The 20,087-nt window shown below is 41.8% G+C and overlaps 1 protein-coding gene across 6 annotated transcripts in view; it reads left to right on the forward strand.

The window, feature by feature from the left end:
* Positions 1 to 20,087, forward strand: part of FBXW7 (F-box and WD repeat domain containing 7) — a 167,466-nt gene that overhangs the window by 79,738 nt on the left and 67,641 nt on the right. For 5 of the 6 annotated variants that reach the window (XM_084768919.1, XM_084768918.1, XM_084768920.1 and 2 more), the window contains one exon: positions 14,686 to 15,264. In XM_084768919.1, the coding sequence (XP_084625045.1) occupies positions 14,755 to 15,264 (510 nt within the window). In that variant the 5' untranslated portion in view covers positions 14,686 to 14,754. The remainder of the gene's footprint in view (positions 1 to 14,685; positions 15,265 to 20,087) is intronic. The other variant, XM_084768916.1, reaches the window with a different exon arrangement.

The raw sequence follows: 20,087 nt of genomic DNA on the forward strand, positions 1-20,087 counted from the left end.
CTATTAGGACTCTGGGTGAGAGAAGTATGGGAGAATAGGGGAATAGAAGGATCCAGAGGGTCCTAGAAACCTACGAGATGAACATTATGATGGGCAGATCTGGGCCCAGGAGGTCTGCTATAACTACTGCACCAATGAAGAAAAATATGTGCAGTAAACATCTAACCCCTACCCAGATCTAGCCAATGGACAGGACATTCTCCACAGCTGAGTGGAGAGCGGGGACTGACTCTGACATGAACTCTGGTGCCCCATATTTGACCCCGTCCCCTTGATGGGGAGGCCTGGTGGCACTGAGAGAAAGGATAACAGGCTATCAAGAAGAGACTTGATACCCTATGAGCATATACAGGGGGAGGAGGTCCCCCTCTGTCACAGACAAGGGGAAGGGAATAGGGGGAAAGCAGGAAGGAGGGAGGGAGGAATGGGAGGATACAAGGGATGGGATAACAATTGAGATGTAATATGAATAAATTAAATAAAAAATTAAAAACAACAAAAAACAATGCAGGCCTACCACTGGACTCCTTCTTCCATTGTTTACTATGCCTTCTACACAGGCTGTGACAACTTGGAATAAAGTAACTTAAATGACTGGCCAGATCAGCTGTGGGGAGTTCCTGTCAGACTGACAGATCTTATCTTTTGCATTTAACTGTCACATTTTCACAAGCATTGGCTTTAAAGTGTAGACTAAGTGGTGATATTCCTAGGTAGCTTAGCTGAGGCAATTTTGACTTTTCTCTGAAGCAGTATAAATTCTACCAAAGGTACAAAGAATTCTTACAGACAAAGCTCCAAGATAAAACTCCATGGGATAGTGAAGGTTCAACAGACAAATGAACTGGGAAAAAAAAAATGTAAGCACCAGAGGGTCAAACCTCTGTTCTAGTATGCATCTCATTTGCACTTTAAAAAGAAACAGAAGAATGGGGAAGAATCTGTTATAAAAAGGTAATCAATATCTTAAACTGTAGAAGTATACTTGTTATTACACATGAAAGCTCAGAGGATGTCAGGATAATAAAAATAAATTCACTCTCAGACCCAGACATAATAACTGCAAAATAATCAGCCTAAAGAAATATTTAAAATATAACTGAGAGCAAAAGTAATTTACCTAAAAAGAATTAGGTGTTCTGCTGCATGTGAGTAGAACTAGAGGGGAGCCTGGTGGTGGTAACTTTAGTTTGCAGAGAAAAAGGAGGCAGGAGGCTGATATGGATATAGTAATTCCATCCATATTGGCTTTTACCTGCCATGTGACTACTGCCTACCATACCAGAGGCATCAAAGGAGGAGTCTATGCTGGGTTACAGCAGCTGCATAGACTTCAGTGTCTTTGCAAAGCACTCCCCTTTATAGTATGTGTGCCTGGCTAGTTTTGTGGCATTTCATGTTCAATTAAAATGCGTCAATATATACACTATCAGCTGTAGTTTCTTTTGTCAGAAGATTTCTCAGCACAATGCATTGTTGTACCACCCATAAATGTTAAGTGTTACCCCTTGTTAAGAGGACAGCTACTTATTTTGAAAATTAGCTTAAATCATAATGTTTTGTTAATTTTATGTACCTTGGAAGTCTGGAGAGAGGTAGAGGAAAGTTTTGCTCTTCCCTGACCTATGCCCACAAAGCAGCAAGATTCCAAGTCCCAGCACTCAAAGGCAGTTTTGTATATGATGCAGCATTTATTCCCAGAACTTCAGAACACAATTTAGGTAAAGGTGTGAAGCACCTGTAGCCATGCGGTCCGTGTAGGGTTTGTGTCTGAGTGAAGAAAAGCGAAGGGCAGCAGTGGGAATTGGGTACAACAGCAGAACCCCAAAATTACGTGGTTACTTACAGTGTTTTCTTTTCCTTTTGCCTCCAATGGTGGCTACTGGGGGATCTTGGTCCTCAGTAACACGGGCTCTGTAAAATCAGTGTACACTCTCACACTACTAGTATCTGGAACCAAACAAATGCAAATCTAATGTGTGCAAGAGAACACACCAGAAGTCTCCCTGCTTTAGAGCTTTATACTCTCACAGAAGCAATCTCTTGGAACCTTTTGATCAAAGGAAGTAACGGAATGATGGAGTTTAAAGTTGTGTGAGAAACACTTTCATGAAATTGGGTAGCTATATTGGGAAAGCAAGTTAGAGAATGTCACAGGTGGACTTTGATTTTACATCTGCTAGAGAGGCCGTAGCAAGTTTAACTTCCTTTTTTCTTTTTTATACATTTTATTTATTCACTTTACATCCTGAACATAGCCACCTCCCTCCTTTCTTCCTAGCCCCACCCTCTCTCCCTCTTACCCCTATCCCCCTCCCCTACTCCTCAGAAAAGGGGTGCCCCCCCCATCCCACCAACCCACCCCAGCACATCAAGTCGCATCAGGACTGAGAGCATCCTCTTCCACTGAGGCATCCCTGCCAGGGGGCCATAATTAAAAACCAGGCCACAGTGTCAGAGACAGCCCTGCTGCTCTACTTACTAAGGGAGCCACATGAAGCCTGAGCTGCCCATTGGCTACATCTGTGTAGGGGACCTAGGTCCAGCCTATGCGTGGTCCTTGGTTGGTGCTTCAGTCTCAGCAAGTCTTCCTGGCCCTGGTTAGTTGCCTCTGGTCTTCTTGTGGAGCTCCTGACCTCTCTGGGACCTTCTATCCTCCCCACTCTTCCATAGGCTCTCTGCGCTTTGCCTAATGCTTGGCTGTGAGTCTAAGCATCTGCTTCAATCTGTTGCTAGATGTAGTCTCATAGGACAATCATGCTAGACTTCCATCTGCAAGCTTAGCAGAGTATCGTTATAGTGTCAGGGATTGGGGCTCTCCCAAGGTGTGGGTCTCAGGTTGGGCCAGGCATTAGTTGACTATTCCCTCAGTCTCTGCTCTAGCTTTAGCTTTGCCCATCTTGTAGGCAGAGTAAATTTTGTGTTGAAGTTTTTGTAGGTAGGTTGGTGTTCTCCTCGCTCCACTAGAAGTCTTGTCTGGCTAGGGGATAGCTGATTCTACTCTGCTATTAAAAACAAGGAAATCATAAATTTGCAGGCAAATGGATGGAACTAGAAAATATCATCCTGAGTGAGGTAACCCAGACCCAGAAAGACACACATGGTATATACTCATTTATAAGTGGATATTAACCATATAGTATAGGATAATCATATGCCAGTTCACAGATCCAAAGCAGCTAAGTCACGAGGAGGACCCAAGGGAGGATGCTTAATTCTCAATAAGAAGGGGAAATAGAATAGACAGCAGAAGTGAATGAAGAGAGGGAACAGGGCAGGAGAGGTAGTGGGGAGGGAATTGAGGATGGGGATCAGATGTGGGGTGAGTAGAGGCGGGAGAGAGAAGAGAAACTGAGGGCCCAGGCATCTCTGAGACAAGCTGGAAGCCTATGACAGGGTAGGCTCCTGGGATGATTTGGGGGCAACTCTAGCTGAGTAGCAAAGGTCATGGAGACCCCTCAGCCAGGCAGGTAGAACTTTCAAGGGAGAGATTTTAATTGGAGTAAAAGAAGAACTTGGTATGTTTAAAACAGATGTACGGAATGCAGTGTATTGCTTGGATGGTATTTTGTTTACTCTTACAAGGACTACTAGCAATTATTGATCATCTGCTGTGTGGGCAGTGCTAATAAAAGTATCTGCCCTGTGTTAGTTTAATATTTACAATGTCTTTCAAAGTACATGATACATACATACTTACCTATACTCAGGACGTAAAGAGAACCTAGAACGCTAATGACCTGGCTTCCCAATTTGCTCTGCATTTGCTAGCTGTTGTAATCTCACCCATGATTTAAATCTCTACATGCAGTTCCAGGGTCAGTTGTGAACCTGTGAGCACAGAAGACAGCGAGACCCCCCTCATGCTCCCTTTTAGAAGGGTGGTGGTCTCTGTCACCCATCTCTTCTCCTGGCCACCTGAGCAGTATTTCAGACCAGATTGAGAACTCTTTCTCTGTGTGTTCTGTCTATTCTATTAAATTCTAAATTGGAAAAATTAAACCGTATAAGCCCAGCTGTCTACTAGAGCACTGATACCACCATGAATTATTGTCAGCGCCCGCCGAGAGGAAGTGGGCATGAAGAGGCCGTGGGGCCAGACCTGGGAAGTTTCTGTCACTGGGCGTCCTATGAGAACGTGGCGCTCAGGGTGAAAACAGTGTGCCTCCGCATACGTTAGATTCTGAGGCCTTTAAAAAATTCCTCATACTTGAAATTTCATGCCCCCTACTCCCCAACCCCCAGCCCTTTTTTCCCCCCAGACAAAATCTCAGTGTGTGGCTTATCCTGGCCTACAAGTAGTGGCAGTCTTTCTTATATTTCCTCCACAGGGCCAGGTTCAGACATGTATCAACATGCTCTGCTTTAACTTTTTGATATTATTAGCTAATTAGTAATTTCCAGTTATCCGTTTTAAGAAGGCTTTTAAAATAAGGTGCTTCACAAGAATAAAACAATTTCAAATTTTTCATATTTTGAGATTTTGCTTTATTTCTATAGCTGTTATTGATTGATAAGTCCTGATTTAAAAAACTGAAATCAGAAATGCCCCTAAATTCAAAATTGTTTACAGTCATGTTGTCATGCAGAAAGGCTCTGATTTGGCAGCAGTTGGACTTCTTGGGATGTTGGAGTAAGGACTGTGCGGCCTACAGTACTCACTGTGTGCCAGAATACCTGTCAACGTTGTGTGTGCACAATCTCTCAGTCAGCCTTTAACACTGCCGTGAGGCACAAGTACAGCCATTGTGTGCACACAGTCTCTCAGTCAGCCTTTAACACTGCCGTGAGGCACAAGTACAGCCATTGGAAATCACCTTGTGCAGATAAGACAGCTGAGATGTAAAGATATTGGGTAATTTGTACAATTTTACAGCTAGTGTTTGTATTTACCCACTACAACTGCAGGCCTCTGATCCACCAGCATTAAAGCTTGTATGTTCTGTAGCCGAGTGTTTCCTCATCCATCTGCTTTGATATAATCCAGCAATGGTCTGTTTTTAATGTCTTTGTTACTATTTTTGCCTTTAACATAAAACAACTCTGCTGGAACTGGAATGGCTTATCTTTGACCACAGCATATATAACTGCTACAGCCCTGAGAGTGGGATTCAGAAGGGCAGGTGTGTTGCAGCAGGTGGTCAGTGCTTAAGAATTTTGAGCCTGACTTTCTCACCTGTTATGCAGCAGGTATGTCAGAGGTCTACTGTAACAGTAGAATCACACTTTACGTGCACAGCACCTGGTAATAATTTATTTTTGCTAAAAATGATTTTAAAAAATAAGTAATTATGTAATTAATAATTAAAAATAACTCTAAAACTTATTTATAAAAATAAGTTATTTTCCAGATGTGTGAGAAATTAGAAGGCAGCAAGATGAGGAAGTTAGATATGTTCTTTGTGTTAGAATTCAAAATTTATTTTTATTATTTTGCTTTAAAAACAATTTCAGACGTCAAAGTATTTATAACTAGATGTAAATACTAGGCTTGCTTAAACTTATATGCAGCTTTGGAAGTATTTTATAACTAGTAAGCAAGGGTGTCTTAGTTACTTTTCTGTTGCTGTGCTAAAACACCATGACCAAGGCAACTTATAGAAGCAAGTGTTTATTTGGACTTAGTGTTCCAGAGGGTGGGGAATTGGGGCAGCAGGAACAGCTGAGAGCTGACATCTAAAACCACAAGCAGGAAGCAGAGAGCAAACTGGAAATGGTGTCTTTGCAATTTGAAAGTCCAGCCCCAGTGACAGACACACTTCCTCCAGCAAGGCCACAGCTCCCAAGCCTCCCTTCCAGTGCCACCAACTGGAAACCAAGTATTCAGATACCAAAGAGAATAGGGGACATCTGATTCAAGCCACCACAGAGGGCAGTAACAATGTGTGCATGAGCCTTGGGGTATGCACAGGAACTGAGGTGTTGTTACAAATGACCCAGACACGTTAGTCCTGATGCAGAGGTCTGAGGAAGAGAGTGGTCACTGTCTTAGTGTTTAAGAGGGAGCTTTTCCACAGAAGGCCTAGTCACACATGGTGCTATTTGCTGCTGTACGCTCTGTCTTAACTGTGTTGGAAGACAGATTGACTTATTAGAGTGGCTTAGAAATGCCCAAGTTTAAACCTGCGCCAGCTATGCTTTAAGCGCCCGTTTCCCATTCCACAGACTAGGAATACTGACCTGAGTCTAGGTTAGATGCGTATGGGCCTCCCCACCCCCAGTGTCAGAGTGGGCACTCTGAATGCTTGCTGGTTAGATGGGAACATCTTTACCAATCTGCCAGCTGGAACACAAAGCCAGCTTTGTACCTGCTGACATTTTATTTTTTGTATTCTTAGTATCTTAGTTGGTAGAGAAAGAATGGATCTACAGCATTTTTTGTAATGTAGGAAAAGGTTTAGTGTTTTCCTCTGTTTCTTTCCTTTTCTTATTTTGAATTAGTGCTTGGATTTTGTCTAGGCAAAAGGAATAATTTGAATTGAAGGAAATGGACTCAGAAACTTGAAGATCTGTACACTAATCCTTTGAACAAACGTGGAAAACAGTGGTTTTGGAGGGCAGTGGGCCCCACTGTCCTCTTAGCTACTTGAGTGGCAAAGTTAGTGGTAAAGTCCTTTGCTGCCTCCACTGTGATGTGGAATTCAAGCTCTGACCAACCCAACGCTGCTGCTTAATTTTCGGGTGAGTGCACAACACAGCGTTGTTTGTACCGAAACTGAGTGTGTCTCCAAGTTGGAGCATGCTTACAACTGCTGCCTTGTTAGGTCGCTGCAGAAGTGCTGCTCTGTAACCTGAAAAATCTGAAAAATTTCTTGTGTGAAAAATACAGATTATTACAAACAAGATCTATTTTAATGATTCATTATTAAGACAGTGTTGCTTTATTTCTGCACAAATGGAGATCTTTGTAAGAGAGCCACGGTATTTCTTCCCATCCAGAAAATAATAGCTCATAGTCTCTGTTAGAGAAAGAACAATGTAAAGGCTTCATAGTATATGTTGGAGTTATAGCTGATGTTCTAAATGGCTCTGATTTGGAGGATTTTTACAGTGATGCTGGTTTGGCCACTACAGTGTTGACAGATAGGAGGAACCAGACCAGAGTGAAGTACAGATCACCTGATTGCTACCATAGTTATATTGCCTTTCCAAATCTTCCATGTTCACTGTGCTGAGAGAAGGTCCAATTAATGAAAAAAACTATTTTCTTCCTAATTTTAAGTCGCTGTTGGTAGCTACTAAACTGTTTATTTTAGATGCAAATAGGCCTTTGGCCCATATTCTACCCCCAGTGCTGGCCCATAACATTTACATCTCTCTTAATATATGTTGTATGAAAACCGTGTGCAGGGTAACTAGGCAGTGTCTTCCCTAGTGCCTTCTTGCCAGGAATCTGAAGGGCGGATAAAATGATTGTTTCTGAGACCCTGTATATGACAGCATGCTCCTCTAAATAGATCGTCTTTTTGCCTCAGAAACTGTGTTAGCTAGGGTTTCTATTGCTTTGATGAAACACGATGACCAAAAAGCAAGATTTTTTTTTTTTGGCGGGGATGGCGGGGGGCAGCATTTATTTGGCTTACACTTCCAGATCACAGTCCATCATTGGAGGAAGTCAGGTCAGGACCTCAGGCAGGGCTGGAGCCTGGAGGCAGGAGCTGACGCAGAGGCCATGGAGGCGCTGTTTACGGGCTTGTTTCCCATGGCTGTTTAGCCTGCTTTCTTAGAGAAGCCTGGGCTGTCTATGCTGGCTCAGGGATGGCATCACTCACTCACTGAGAAAATGCCTCACAGCTGGATCTCAGGGAGGTGTTTCCTCAGCTGAGGCTCCTTCCTTGCTGATGACTCTAGCTTGCGTCAAGTTAATATACAAAGCCAGCCCGGGGAGAGAGTAAGGAGAGGATTCCAGACAGGAGTTTTAAGAATGGAAAGTGGGTAAAGTAAGGGCAGCATGCAGTTAGCCAGGTTGTAACTGCGTGCTTAACAAATGAGGACTCTCGGGAGTGATGCAAGAAGATGGGCGCTGTCAGAGGATGTGGGTCGCAGTTTTAAACAGCAAATTGTAGCAAGACAGTTCCCCCTTATGTTTCACAACCAATAGTCACCACAGTAAAATGGTAGCTAAGTTGGGAACCCCAATTAAGGAAACTCCTCACCGGTTCTCTGCAAATACCCAGTTTTCCATACTGTAGTGATAGATTTATTTTGAAGTTCAAAAACGTTCTTGCAAAATGATATTGAGGCAGAATGGAGAGAAAATCTAAATAGGTTTGAATTCATAATGGTTACTTTTCCCCCTCCCTCCCTCCTTCCCTTCTTTCTTTTGCCCCACCCCCACACTCCCAAGACAGAGTTTCTCTGTTTAGCTTTGGCTGTCCTGGACTTGCTCTGTAGAGCAGGCTGTCCTTGAACTCAGAGTGATCTGCTTGCCTCTGCTTCCTAGTGCTGGGCATAAAGTCGTGCCCACCACACCCAGCTTTCCTACCACTCCTGGCTTTTTTTTTTTTTTTAAAGAAATGGAGTTGTTTCTGATCCTGAGCAGGTCTGGGTCTCACTGGTCCTATGGTCACTAAGTTTCACCTAGGGCAGTTGCTTATATGACCCTCTCATATTATCTGTCAAAATTTACCTGTTAGGGAACACTGGTGGAGCACTGTGGGCTGACTCCCAGGCAGCACTGGTGGAGCACTGTGGGCTGACTCCTAGGCAGCACTGGTCGTGGCTGACTCCTGCATTCTAGGAGCTATGCATTTGGTGAAATTGGTCACTTTGCCTATTGAATTAGAAAAATCTGGGTCTTTGTCCTTGTTCCCTAATGAGATTTTTTTCTGGTGTTATGGTAGGAAGATCCTTACTAATGAGGGCATGGAATCCAAGGCCAAACCTTCCTGAGCATTCAGGAAGACTCATAGTAGGAGAGTCAAAGCAGATAGAGAAAATTGTATTGTCTTCAGTTTCATACACACATGCGTGCACATCCTCTCACACTCATTTAAATTGAGGTACTCTAACTTTATTGGCAACACAACTAAGTTCTAAACAGCATGTTTACTTATATACCTAGCACATCAGTTAAAATATAGACTCTTATTGCAGAACATTCTTTTTTTAAGTATATATATTTATATGTATGTGTGTATTTGTATGTGGAATTATGTACTTGGTACAGTGTCTGAGGAGAAGAGGGTATTGGGTCATCTGGAGCCGGAGTTACAGGCAGTTGTGAATTGTCCAGTGTAGGTACTGGGAACTGAACTCTAGTCCTCTGGAAGAGCAGCAAGTGCTGCTAACCCCAATGACTCATCTTTCCAACCTCCCCCTTAAATTCTGTTATGCCCCATTTCAGTCAGTCTCTATCACACTTAGTAGACTTCTGTACTGTTTTATATCATTGTAAATAACCTGGGAAAGATGTGTCAGTAGAATTTTTCAATATCTCTTTTTGTACTTTGTGTCTGAATACACATGCATATACATCCCTATCCATGCCCAGAGACGGAGGGAGGCCTTTCGGTGTCTTGTCCTACCAACCCCTCACCCTGAATTCCCTTCACACATTCTCTCTCACCCAATTTGGAGCTAGCCTAGTGGCCAGAAATCCCAAGTAATCTTGTCCCTGCCCCCTCCCTCTGCAAACTTGTTGAGTAGATTTGGCTAGCTAGCTGGCCTGCAAGCCCCAGGAATTCATCTGTCCTGGCTTTTATTTATGGGGAAAAGTTAAGCATGTAAATATTTATAATCTGCCAACAAGGTATTGACATTTCAAGGTCTTGCAGTGACTCAGAAGGTGGAAAAAGAGTGAAAGAGACACATAGTAGAAATGACTAGTGATGCTATTTAAAGTTCAGTAAATGACCTGTGTGCTTTATTAAGCAAGGCTAGAGATCTTAGAGTGGCTGGGGAGATATCTGTGGTAGGCTTAGCTGGAGTTAGTTATGATGTGAGAGCTGAAGATATAAAGGTGTTGGGGACACAGCGAAGGTAGTTTGTGAAAAACGATTGGGACTAGAATCATGTTTTAACTAGTTACTGTTTATTGCCGTGTTAAGACAACGTGACCAAGGCAGCATATGGAGGAGATATCTAATTCCAGACTGTTAGAGCCTGTGATCATCATGGCAGGGAACACAGTGGCAGGCAGGCATGACACTAGAGCTGTGAGCTTCCATGGGATCCACAAACAGGAGGTAGAAAGGGAGGGGAAGGAGAGGGAGATCTGGGAATGCTGTGGGGCCCTCTTCCGAATGAAGCCACACCTCCTAATCTTTCCTCAACAGTTCAAGAATAGGAGCCCATAGGACCATTCTCACTCAAACCACCACAAGCACTAAGGACTTATTTTGCCCTGACCATTTGGTAATGACTTACCAGCATGATGCACTCTCTCATCCAAACCTTAAGTATGCCCTTTGTTCTTTCTTTCCCTCTCACCCCTCTCCTTTTGTCCTTTTCCACTCGCTTACCCTCCCCCCCCCCCCCCCCCGTGTGTGTGTGTGTGTGTGTGTGTGTGTGTCTCTTACTGAGACTCCAAGTTTCTATGTAGGCCAGGCTGTCCAGAGCGTTGGGGACGAGCCTGTCTCTGCCTCACCAGCACCGTCATTACAAGCGCATGTCACCACACCCAGCTTTTTACATGCGGCCTGAGCACCAGACTCAGTTTCCTCATGCTTGACTGGCAAGTACTTTTCCAGCAGAGTTATGCCTGCTCACTTAGTATTCATTTTTATATAAACAGGACATTTTTTATGCATAATGACAGTATAGCTATGAAAGTAAAGATGTAGGCATCAATACAGAATTATTGAGACTTCCTTTCAGTTAACCAGTTGTCCAGTTAATGTGACTCCTAACATATCAATGTAAGAGTTGGTGTTGCATTTGTTATGTTTCTGGAGAAGTTCTTTGATCTCATATTTTACTTTCATTCCCTTAACACACGTGATGCTGCTGATACTTGTACAGTAACTCTTGCCTGATGCATGTATCAGTAGCAGAAATACCAGAGAAATGATGTTAACATTACCTCATTGCTTAGGTATTAGGTAGGACCATGATCATGCACTTTGAGTCCTTGTCAGTCTGTTTACATGGGAGTAAGAGCATTCACGTCTCTGGAACACCGGGAGCCAGCTTACCTCTTCAGGTAAGACTTGCCTTGCAAGTCTGATGGTTGGAGTTTGATCCTCAGAACCCACAGAAAGGTAGAAGGAGGGAACTTACCCTACATAGCTGCCCTCTGACCTCCATATAGCCTTTGTAGCATGCACATGCCCACAGGCATATCGTATAGAGACTTGGAGTAATAACAAAAAGAACACCTGCATGAAAATGGCTTCCACAGCTTGGTAACTTAGCTTGGCCCTGAGTTGTAGATAAAACAGCTCACTGTCAGTCACCAGTGCTCTTTTGGAAAGATGGTCTGTCTCTGATGTGTGTTTCGGGTGCTCCTTAGTAGCCATTTTTCTGTGGTGCCCTCTCTCCACAGAATATCAGCTCTTAAGTTATTAGAGCAAGAGGTGGAGACTCCATTTTTTTCTATGTTATCTTTATTACATCATCAGATCTTCCCTTAGATTTCTACGAAATAGATCCAGATGGTATATACCAGAATAATTCTTACCCTAATTTTTCTTTGTTTGTTTGTTTTCGAGATGGGGTTTTTCTGTGTAGCCTTGACTGTCCTGGACTCACTGTGTAGACAGGCTGGCCTCGAACTCACAGCAATCTGCCTGCCTCTGCCTCCCAAGTGCTGGGATTAAAGGTGTGTACCACCACCACCCGGCCTCTTACCCTAATCTTAATAAGAGTAAAAAATGGCATTTAAGCCATCCTTTCTCTGGGGAAAAATATAACTCCCTGGTAATTATTCAGTTTTTGGTCTTTGAAATCAATCCCTATCTTTTCATAAAATTTGCAAACTCATAAGAACTTTAATAAAATACGTGTAACTAGTTTGAGCCAAAATGGGGCATACTTTTTCAGGATCTAGGCTAGATGACTTAATTTAAATAAAGGCCATCAGTTGATTACTTAATTTTATTTGTACCATGACAGTTATTTATAGAGTTGAATAGTAAAGTTACTTAGGTCAGTAACCCAGGGACTAGGAGCAGCTACACAGCCTAGACGTAATGGCATGAGTCTGAGGAAACATTTTCTTACTTAGTGCTGTCAGCTGTGCCTGCTCCAGTTTAGCAGTTGGACAGGTCTTCTATCCTGAGCTCTCTGGTGCTTTTGAGCTTTAAAAATAGAAACTATTTCACTTGTTCTTTTTTTCCTGCTGCACAAATAATCTGGGTCCCATGCCAAATGGGTTAGTCAGGAGATCTCCCCCTCATATGACAAGGGTTGGGGGGCGAGCTTGTCTGTCATCGAAGCTGAGTTAGAAATGCTCCTGTAGCCAGGCATGGTGGTGCATGCCTTTAATCCTAGCACTTGGGAGGCAGAGGCAGGAGGATCTCTGTGAGTTTGAGGCCAGCCTGGTCTACAAAGCAAGTTCAGGACAGCCAGAACTGCAAGAGGAATCGTGTCTCTAAAACCAAAACCAAAACCAAAACCAAAACCAAGCAACAAACCAACCAACAAACAAAAACAAAAACAAAAAAACAAAACAAAAAAAAAAAAAAGAAAAGAAGGCTCCTGTGTGCAAGTTAAAAACTTGGCATAATGCTTATCTTCCTATATAGATAGCAGGATATCCTTTACAGATGTTGAAAATATGCAAGGAAATTAGTCAAAAATATCATGAGTTTATCTCAAGACTACAGCCCATCATCATTTTTTCCTCGTTAAGACAGGCTACAGTCAGTCAATTCTGAATAGGCTCTTCCAGTTACACTGACCGAAGCCTTTCCAGGTGATGCCTTGTGAGACTCCAGACTTGCTGTTTCCCTGTCCTAGTGGCGGTGGTGTCATTCATGACGTCTCAGAACACATGCTTCTCAAAAGCTTACATTCCCTTTATACCCACGAGTCTTGACTGCTGGAATAAAAGCAGCCGCCATGTTCTTTATGCTGTACAAAGAACGCTGTAGGCTAGCTTCTGTACCTTCATCTTTAACTACTCAACAAAATCTGGTTATGGTTGTCTTAAAAGGACTCCTTCTAGATGACGCCTTCCCAAGAGATTTTCCTTTGCTAACCCATTGGATTTCTTTGGTTGATAATATTTAGAATGTTCTTGAACAAAATTACCCTCATTTGAATGAAGTTAATGATTTTCTAGCACCTTTTAGAACCAAATAATGTTATTACAAGAGTTTTGACTCTAATCCCCGTAGATAGCTATCTTCTATGTTAGTATGTGTTCTCTGAAATAAATGTCAAGGACAGATTTAATGTGCAAGGGTCTCTCACCTCCTTCCGGGTAGTTGATTGGAGGAGTTCTTTTTCTGATATTCTCATCATGCCCAGCAGATGCTTGGGCAGGTGTGGATGTTGCCTTGGACTCACATAGTTGGAGGCTTTGTTCCTTACTTTAGTTAGGTTGAAAGTATATCTTGGCTGGGCACACTTTGGTCACCACATCCTTCTTACTCCATTCACACTGTGACACTCTTTCCCAATATAGAGACCTTTTTAATCCTGCACACATTTAACATCCCCTTCCCCCCATATGTGCCCTTACTGTGTTCTGCCTTTGACCTCACTATGTGGATCCCCCTTCATCCTTCTCTGAGTCAGGCTATGATGCTGCTTACTGCTCTGTCCTCTTCCCATTTCCCATTCAAGCTCTTTGTGCGCTGCGTAGAGCAGCCCCCCAGTTTTGCACTGTCGTGCTGCCTCCCACATATACACCTGACTTGCTTGACTCCACTTAGTGGAGCTTTTGTCTAAGCTGAGGGAGAAGACGATTCAGAGTTGGTCGTGTTTCCGTTGTCTAAAACTGCTTGGGATGTGGATACATATTTTCTCAGTGAGCAGAGAAAAGAGTAAGAAGATCTAAGAGTAATTTGGGGGCCTCAGTATGAAGGGGTAGAAGTTTGGGTTTCAGTGTAGTGAATCGAGGGTGACTGGGGGACACTTCATACAGCTGGGACGCAGTAGAGCAGTCCAACTGGAGATGGTGGGCACAAGCCTTATATGATGGCTGAAGCTGGATTTAAATTATTTAGTGTACATTCATACAGCTCTGATTTATATTCATTGTGGATTATAAAAATCACAGTGATTGTGCTTCTTACCTGAAGGCAAGGCTTTGTGACCACAGAAACCTGGGAAATTGCCAGAATAATAAAGCTTTTTGAAGGGGATTTACTTCAATGTTTCCTGAGCCAGGCTGTATACTTTATAAGTGGTTTTGATTTGGTTTTTTTTGTTTGTTTGTTTGAATATGTTTAATACTTAGTGGATGCTTTATATAGGACATAGTTTCTGAATTAATGATTTAAAATTTAAAATTGTTTTATTGACTGAGTTATATCATATTGATCAAAGCAACTAAACTATCACGCTTTTAGAGGTTTATGAAAAACTGCATATGTCTGTATATGCCTGTCCAGCTGTTAAAGGTCTTTAGTATAAGTCTTTAAAGGTTTTATAAGTTATTTAAGACTTATTTATTATAAAGAGTGTATGACTGCTTTCCACAATTATTAATTATACTTATACTATAGACATAGGACACAAAAGTAGACAACAACACAGATTGTACAAACCTTGTTTATCCCCCATTTCCTCCTACAGAATGTGAAAACCTTTGCATCTTCTGATAGTCTAGCCAAGGTTCAAGAAGTAGCAAGCTGGCTTTTGGAAATGAATCAGGAACTGCTCTCTGTGGGCAGCAAAAGACGACGAACTGGAGGCTCTCTGAGAGGGAACGCTTCCTCAAGCCAGGTAGATGAGGAACAGATGAATCGCGTGGTTGAGGAGGAACAACAGCAGCAACTGAGACATCAAGAGGAGGAACACACTTCGAGGAACGGTGAACTTGTGGGGGCAGACCCTAGGCCTAGAGACCAGAATGATTCCCAGCAAGGACCAGTGGAAGAAAACAATAACCGCTTTATTTCAGTAGATGAGGACTCTTCAGGAAACCAGGAAGAGCAAGAGGAAGATGAAGAACATGCTGGGGAGCAGGAGGAGGAAGAGGAGGAGGAGGAAGAGGAGGAGGAGATGGACCAGGAGAGTGATGATTTTGATCAGTCTGATGACAGTAGCAGAGAAGATGAACACACACACAATAGCAATGTCACAAACTGTAGTGGTGTGGCGGACCTGCCCGGCCACCAGCTGTCGTCCCCATTCTACACAAAGACAACAAAGGTGAGTATCGCCAGATTTCATCTGACACGCGGCGGCACTCTGCCAGGTTTAAGAAAGTGTTCTTAGAGTCTGCAGCACTGCCAGCTAATCGTCACATGAATAGCAACGTTATTAAGTAAAGTTGAGTTTGATAAAAGCATCGGTGCTATAAATAGAAATACTGTTAAGAGGGCAACCTGACTGCAAATGAGTGGGGGAAGCCAATCTTGTTTACAAGAAAAAAACCACCAGCTTTACATTTGCTGCCGAAGTAGTTTGTCTGAGTGTGCACGGTCGGTGTGAAACATGATGTGTGTAAATCAAGTTATGAAGAATCTTGTTATTTGCAAAATAACTATGTTTTTGCCAGAGTTACTCTAGTACATAAGTTATTGGAAGTCGTTGCTGGCAGTTCTGTTTCGGTATTCAGATAAACACCTGAATATTTAAGAGTATTTCTTTTCAATAGTTTGTCTTGGAACAAAGTGTTTGATACATTTGGCTTAAAATTGAGTTTGTGTTTTAGGTTATAAAATAAATTCAGAGAACATGTGTCTTTAATCTGTATAGCCCAGTCACATTATTTATTTGTTCTTGCTGTTGTTAGCATGACCTAGGAAGGAAATGGCATCAGGTAATGGGATTTCTTCCATTTAACCGTCTCTGTCTCAAGATGGATGATTTGGTCTGGACTGACAGTAAATGTTTTGCTCTTTCTTTACATTTAGAAAACCCTCCAGCACTCTGGAGGGCAGGACAGGAAGAAGTTGAGTTCAAGACAGCAAGGCATTATCTCAAATACTGTAAAGATGTTTTTAAAGTTACCTGTGGCTGTATTAAGAAGACTTCACATATCTTAAGTCTTTTAATTTAATAAGGGAAATAAGGAGAAACTTGTACTGTTTTAGTACTTTATTTTGGAGACCTTTACATCCTTGGATATTATAAAAAAGAAAAAAAAAAACCTGTATGGTATCCTGGGCTGTAGTTTCATTCAAATCCTAAAAGTTTGACCTTTGAAAAAAGTAGGAGCATGAGATGAATACTGTCCCTTAGAATCATGTGTGGTGGCACACACATCAGTAATCTCAACACTTGAGGCAGGAGGATGACTGCAGACTTTAGGCCAGCCTGGGTTGTCTAGTGACTGTGAGTCTGGGATGGGCTGTACAGCAAGACTCTGTCTTCGAGAGAAACCACCACCCCCTTCTGCAAGTCTCCCTGAGTGTGCTTTTCAAATAGCGGCGTGCAAGTCTCCCTGAGTGTGCTTTTCAAATAGCGGCGTGCAAGTCTCCTAGGGAGAGAGCTAGACTTACCTGCGTTCCCGCATTATTTCTACATTAATGAGTAAAAACGCTGGGCTCTCTGTTGCACTGGTGTATTCTCCAGAATACAGTGGAACTACCAGAACTCAGAGGATAGTTTGCTCCCTGGTCACTGGAGGGTGCCCTCTTTTTAAGTGTAGGTAGACAGGACTTTTGATCTGTGAAGTGGGTGCCCTTAAATGATGGGAGTGAACAATGGCCAGCCTTTGTGTTAAAGTAGACTTCCACACTATTTCTTAAAATTTCTGAAACTGACAGCTTTTTGAGGTATTTTCTGTCCAGGTGATTGACAGAACAATTTGGATCAACTCTTAGTTGTAGGGACACTCTGTTCTTTACCAAAAAGCTGAGTCTCCTCTTGGAGCCACAGATACTACTACAATCTACAATTCCATTAAGTTTTGTTCTTATGGGAACGTACAGTAAACAGTATAGATTAGAGTAGATACTAGTTAAACAGATTGGAAATCCCAGCTATTCTCATATTAAAGGTCAAGAATTGCTGTTTATTAAATACAAATCATTTACATATTCCCAAGACAGATAAGTAAATTGAGGTCATAGAGAGCCAGATGTTTCACTCCACACTATACTTCTTTTTTCATGTTTACATCTTCTCTCCCCCCCTTTTTAATTGAGAATAGAATTTTTTTTTGTACAATATATCCTCATTATGCTTCCCCTCCCTCAGCTTCTCCAAGATCCCCCTCACCTTCCACAAATCCTTTCTGACATCTAAAGAAAAACAGTAAAATAAAATATGATAAAACAAAAACAAATGAGCCACATAGGACAGAGCAGACAGACAAACAGAAGATAACAAAACACAAGAAAAACATATAGATGCAGAGATACACCTGCACACATTCAGGAGTCCCATAAACACACAGAACTGGAAGATATGTATGTATGTATGTATGTATGTATGTATGTATGTATGTATGTATGTATGTATGTGACCTGTAAGGTAAAAAGGAAAAAAAAAATGTTCTGATAAGACGTTGTGAGACAAAGAACCTCTAAAGATGCCATTGAGTTTGTGTTGGTTATCTACTGCTGGCCATGGGACCAACCATTAAGAGCAATTTGTTCCCCCAGTGAGACTCTGTTGAAGAAACTATTATTTTTCACTTGCAAGTGGTTATCAATTGCAGATGGCTTCTGGGTTAGGGATGAGGACCCCATCTGGCTCAGACCTTTGTAGGCCCTGTGCATGTTCTAAGTAACAAAAGGTTTTATTCTTGATCTGCCCAGTTTCTAAGAACTTTCTCTTTCTGTGTTATGCTGCCCCCTAGGGCAGGATGTAAAACAGTACAGCAGTGTTTCCTAGTGTCATGAAACAATCTAAGCTGCTCTTAGAGCTCGGTTTACCTCTTCTCTTGTGTTTAACAAGGCGTTATTGAAGATAGGAGGTTGAAAGGCTGAAGCTGTAAGAAATGACTATGAAAAAAGAATTGGAGGCTCTAGAATCCATCCTGTGCTAGCTCTTTGTCTCAGTGTGACTAGTCTGTCTCACGTTCTAGAGTCAGCTCGCCTTGCCTGTGATGAGTGTCTGTCTCTGCAGGTTTAACTGTGTCAACAGCCTACTGTATCTTATTTCCCCCTTAAGAGATTCTCAGCTCATATTGAAACTTTAGCAGGTAAAAATTTAAAATACAGATTATTAACTTTTGTCACTGTTTTATTTTTATTAGCTCACTTTTCACTAACATGAAAAGCAAATGGGATGACCAGAGGTCAGGTCTTTATCCTCCTGATCTTCTCATGGAAACAAGCGTGTTAGGAAAGTGATTGCTGAAGGAATCCCATTCCTTATCTAAAATTGCCTTGGCTGTCTTGGTTATTAGCTCTTTCTAGTGATGCTTGTTATCCATTTGCCTCCAGGGAGAACTATGTGCACACATGGATGCACATGCAGAGTAGATGCTGAGTCCTTAGGCTCTAAACACTAGAGGACAAGTGGGGTCTAGTCACACAGGCCTGTAGTTCTGTGGACGAGAGAGAAGGTCATTAGACCACAAATTTGAAGGCGGCCAGGACCAGGATCAAGGTATAAGGTAACAGGTGTGTGGTGGCTCTGGTAGCGCTGGAACTGCCAGAAAACTTGTTGTAATAACATGGCCAACAGCTGAAACTTAAAGGGCAGCTAAGTTAAGTTACACTGTGGAGAATGAAAGCCTGTGGCCTAGTTTTGTCTAACTCTAAACTCCCAAGTTCTGTTAGGTATAGGCAGGCGTGTTCAGAGAGCAGATGTCTGACATAACATTGTGTCCTTGTGAAGAAATGGAAACATGGTGAGGTCTGACCTATGTTGATTCAGAATGTGGGGAAAATGATGAAACAGAGAAAGGGGCAGGCAGGCCACAAAGGATGAGATGGGTTCCTTAAGCCAGGGAGTGGTAGCCCTTTGTGCCCGAGCTTGGGTTACTATGTGACTATATATGTATAACCTTATCAGACTTCTATGGTTTTCTAAGGATTAAGTAAAATCAAATATATAAAGAGAGTAACCTAATGCCTGAGAATGAGGCTAGTGTGTAAACAGGTGACTTGGTTTGGTCCCTGAGTGTCCCTTACATTGCAGCTGATGCTCGACAGCATGCACATCTTTTTTGTGATCTTTAGGTTCAGTCATTATATCACTGCTAACAGACAAAAGTTATGGAGAAATAAATAGATAATAGGTTAATACTTAGTGAAATGTATGCAGTTAGTTGAACTTAAACTGGGCTTCAGTAAAAAGAAAATAAGCCCTAATTTCTAAGTGTTATAGATGTTGCCAGTGAACAAGGCATATGCTGTTACTTGTAGTAGAATTTGTCAGTGAATTTGTCCTTTTTCCAGTCTTGAACTATAAAGTTTCTTTTTAAATGCCCTGTAAGCCTTCCATTTGATTGACAAAGTAAATGTCAACTAGTGATAAATTCTAAGTTAATTTCTATTAATACAGTTTTTAATATATTTTAACATTGCTTGAAACTATAATTGCTCTAAATATGTTTTAAATCTCTGTGTTTATCAGATTATTTTCAGTCTATATATTATTTACTGAAAATAATGAAATGATTATTTTAATTAAGAGTTTTTTCTATAAACAGGAGGTTGTACCTTACATTTGGGAAGCAGAGGCAGAAACCTCTTTAGGCCAGCCTGGTATACTTGATGAGACCCTGTCAAAAGCAAAATCAGAAGAGGAAATGTTAAAACTTTGAGTACAAACTGTAAAATTCCGAAATATGTATTAGTATCAAGTAGAGTTATTCCTAGATGTTTTTGAGGCAGATCACTTTTATATGTGTAATTACAAGGGCAGTCTTTTAAATGTTATTTTGTTTGTGATAAGGAAGATAGTATACAGGATGAACATACAGAATTCAGGATGAATTTCATTTTATTTTGATAGTCTTAATAATTTTCTTAAATATAGTTCCAGTCTTGTTAAAGCACCCGGTTTTTTTGTTTTTTTGTTTGTTTGTTTGTTTGTTTGTTTTGGTTTTTCGAGACAGAGTCTCTCTGTAT

The sequence above is a fragment of the Acomys minous genome (assembly GCF_964271855.1).
Source record: "Acomys minous genome assembly, chromosome: 19".
Classification (NCBI taxonomy): Eukaryota; Metazoa; Chordata; class Mammalia; order Rodentia; family Muridae; genus Acomys; species Acomys minous.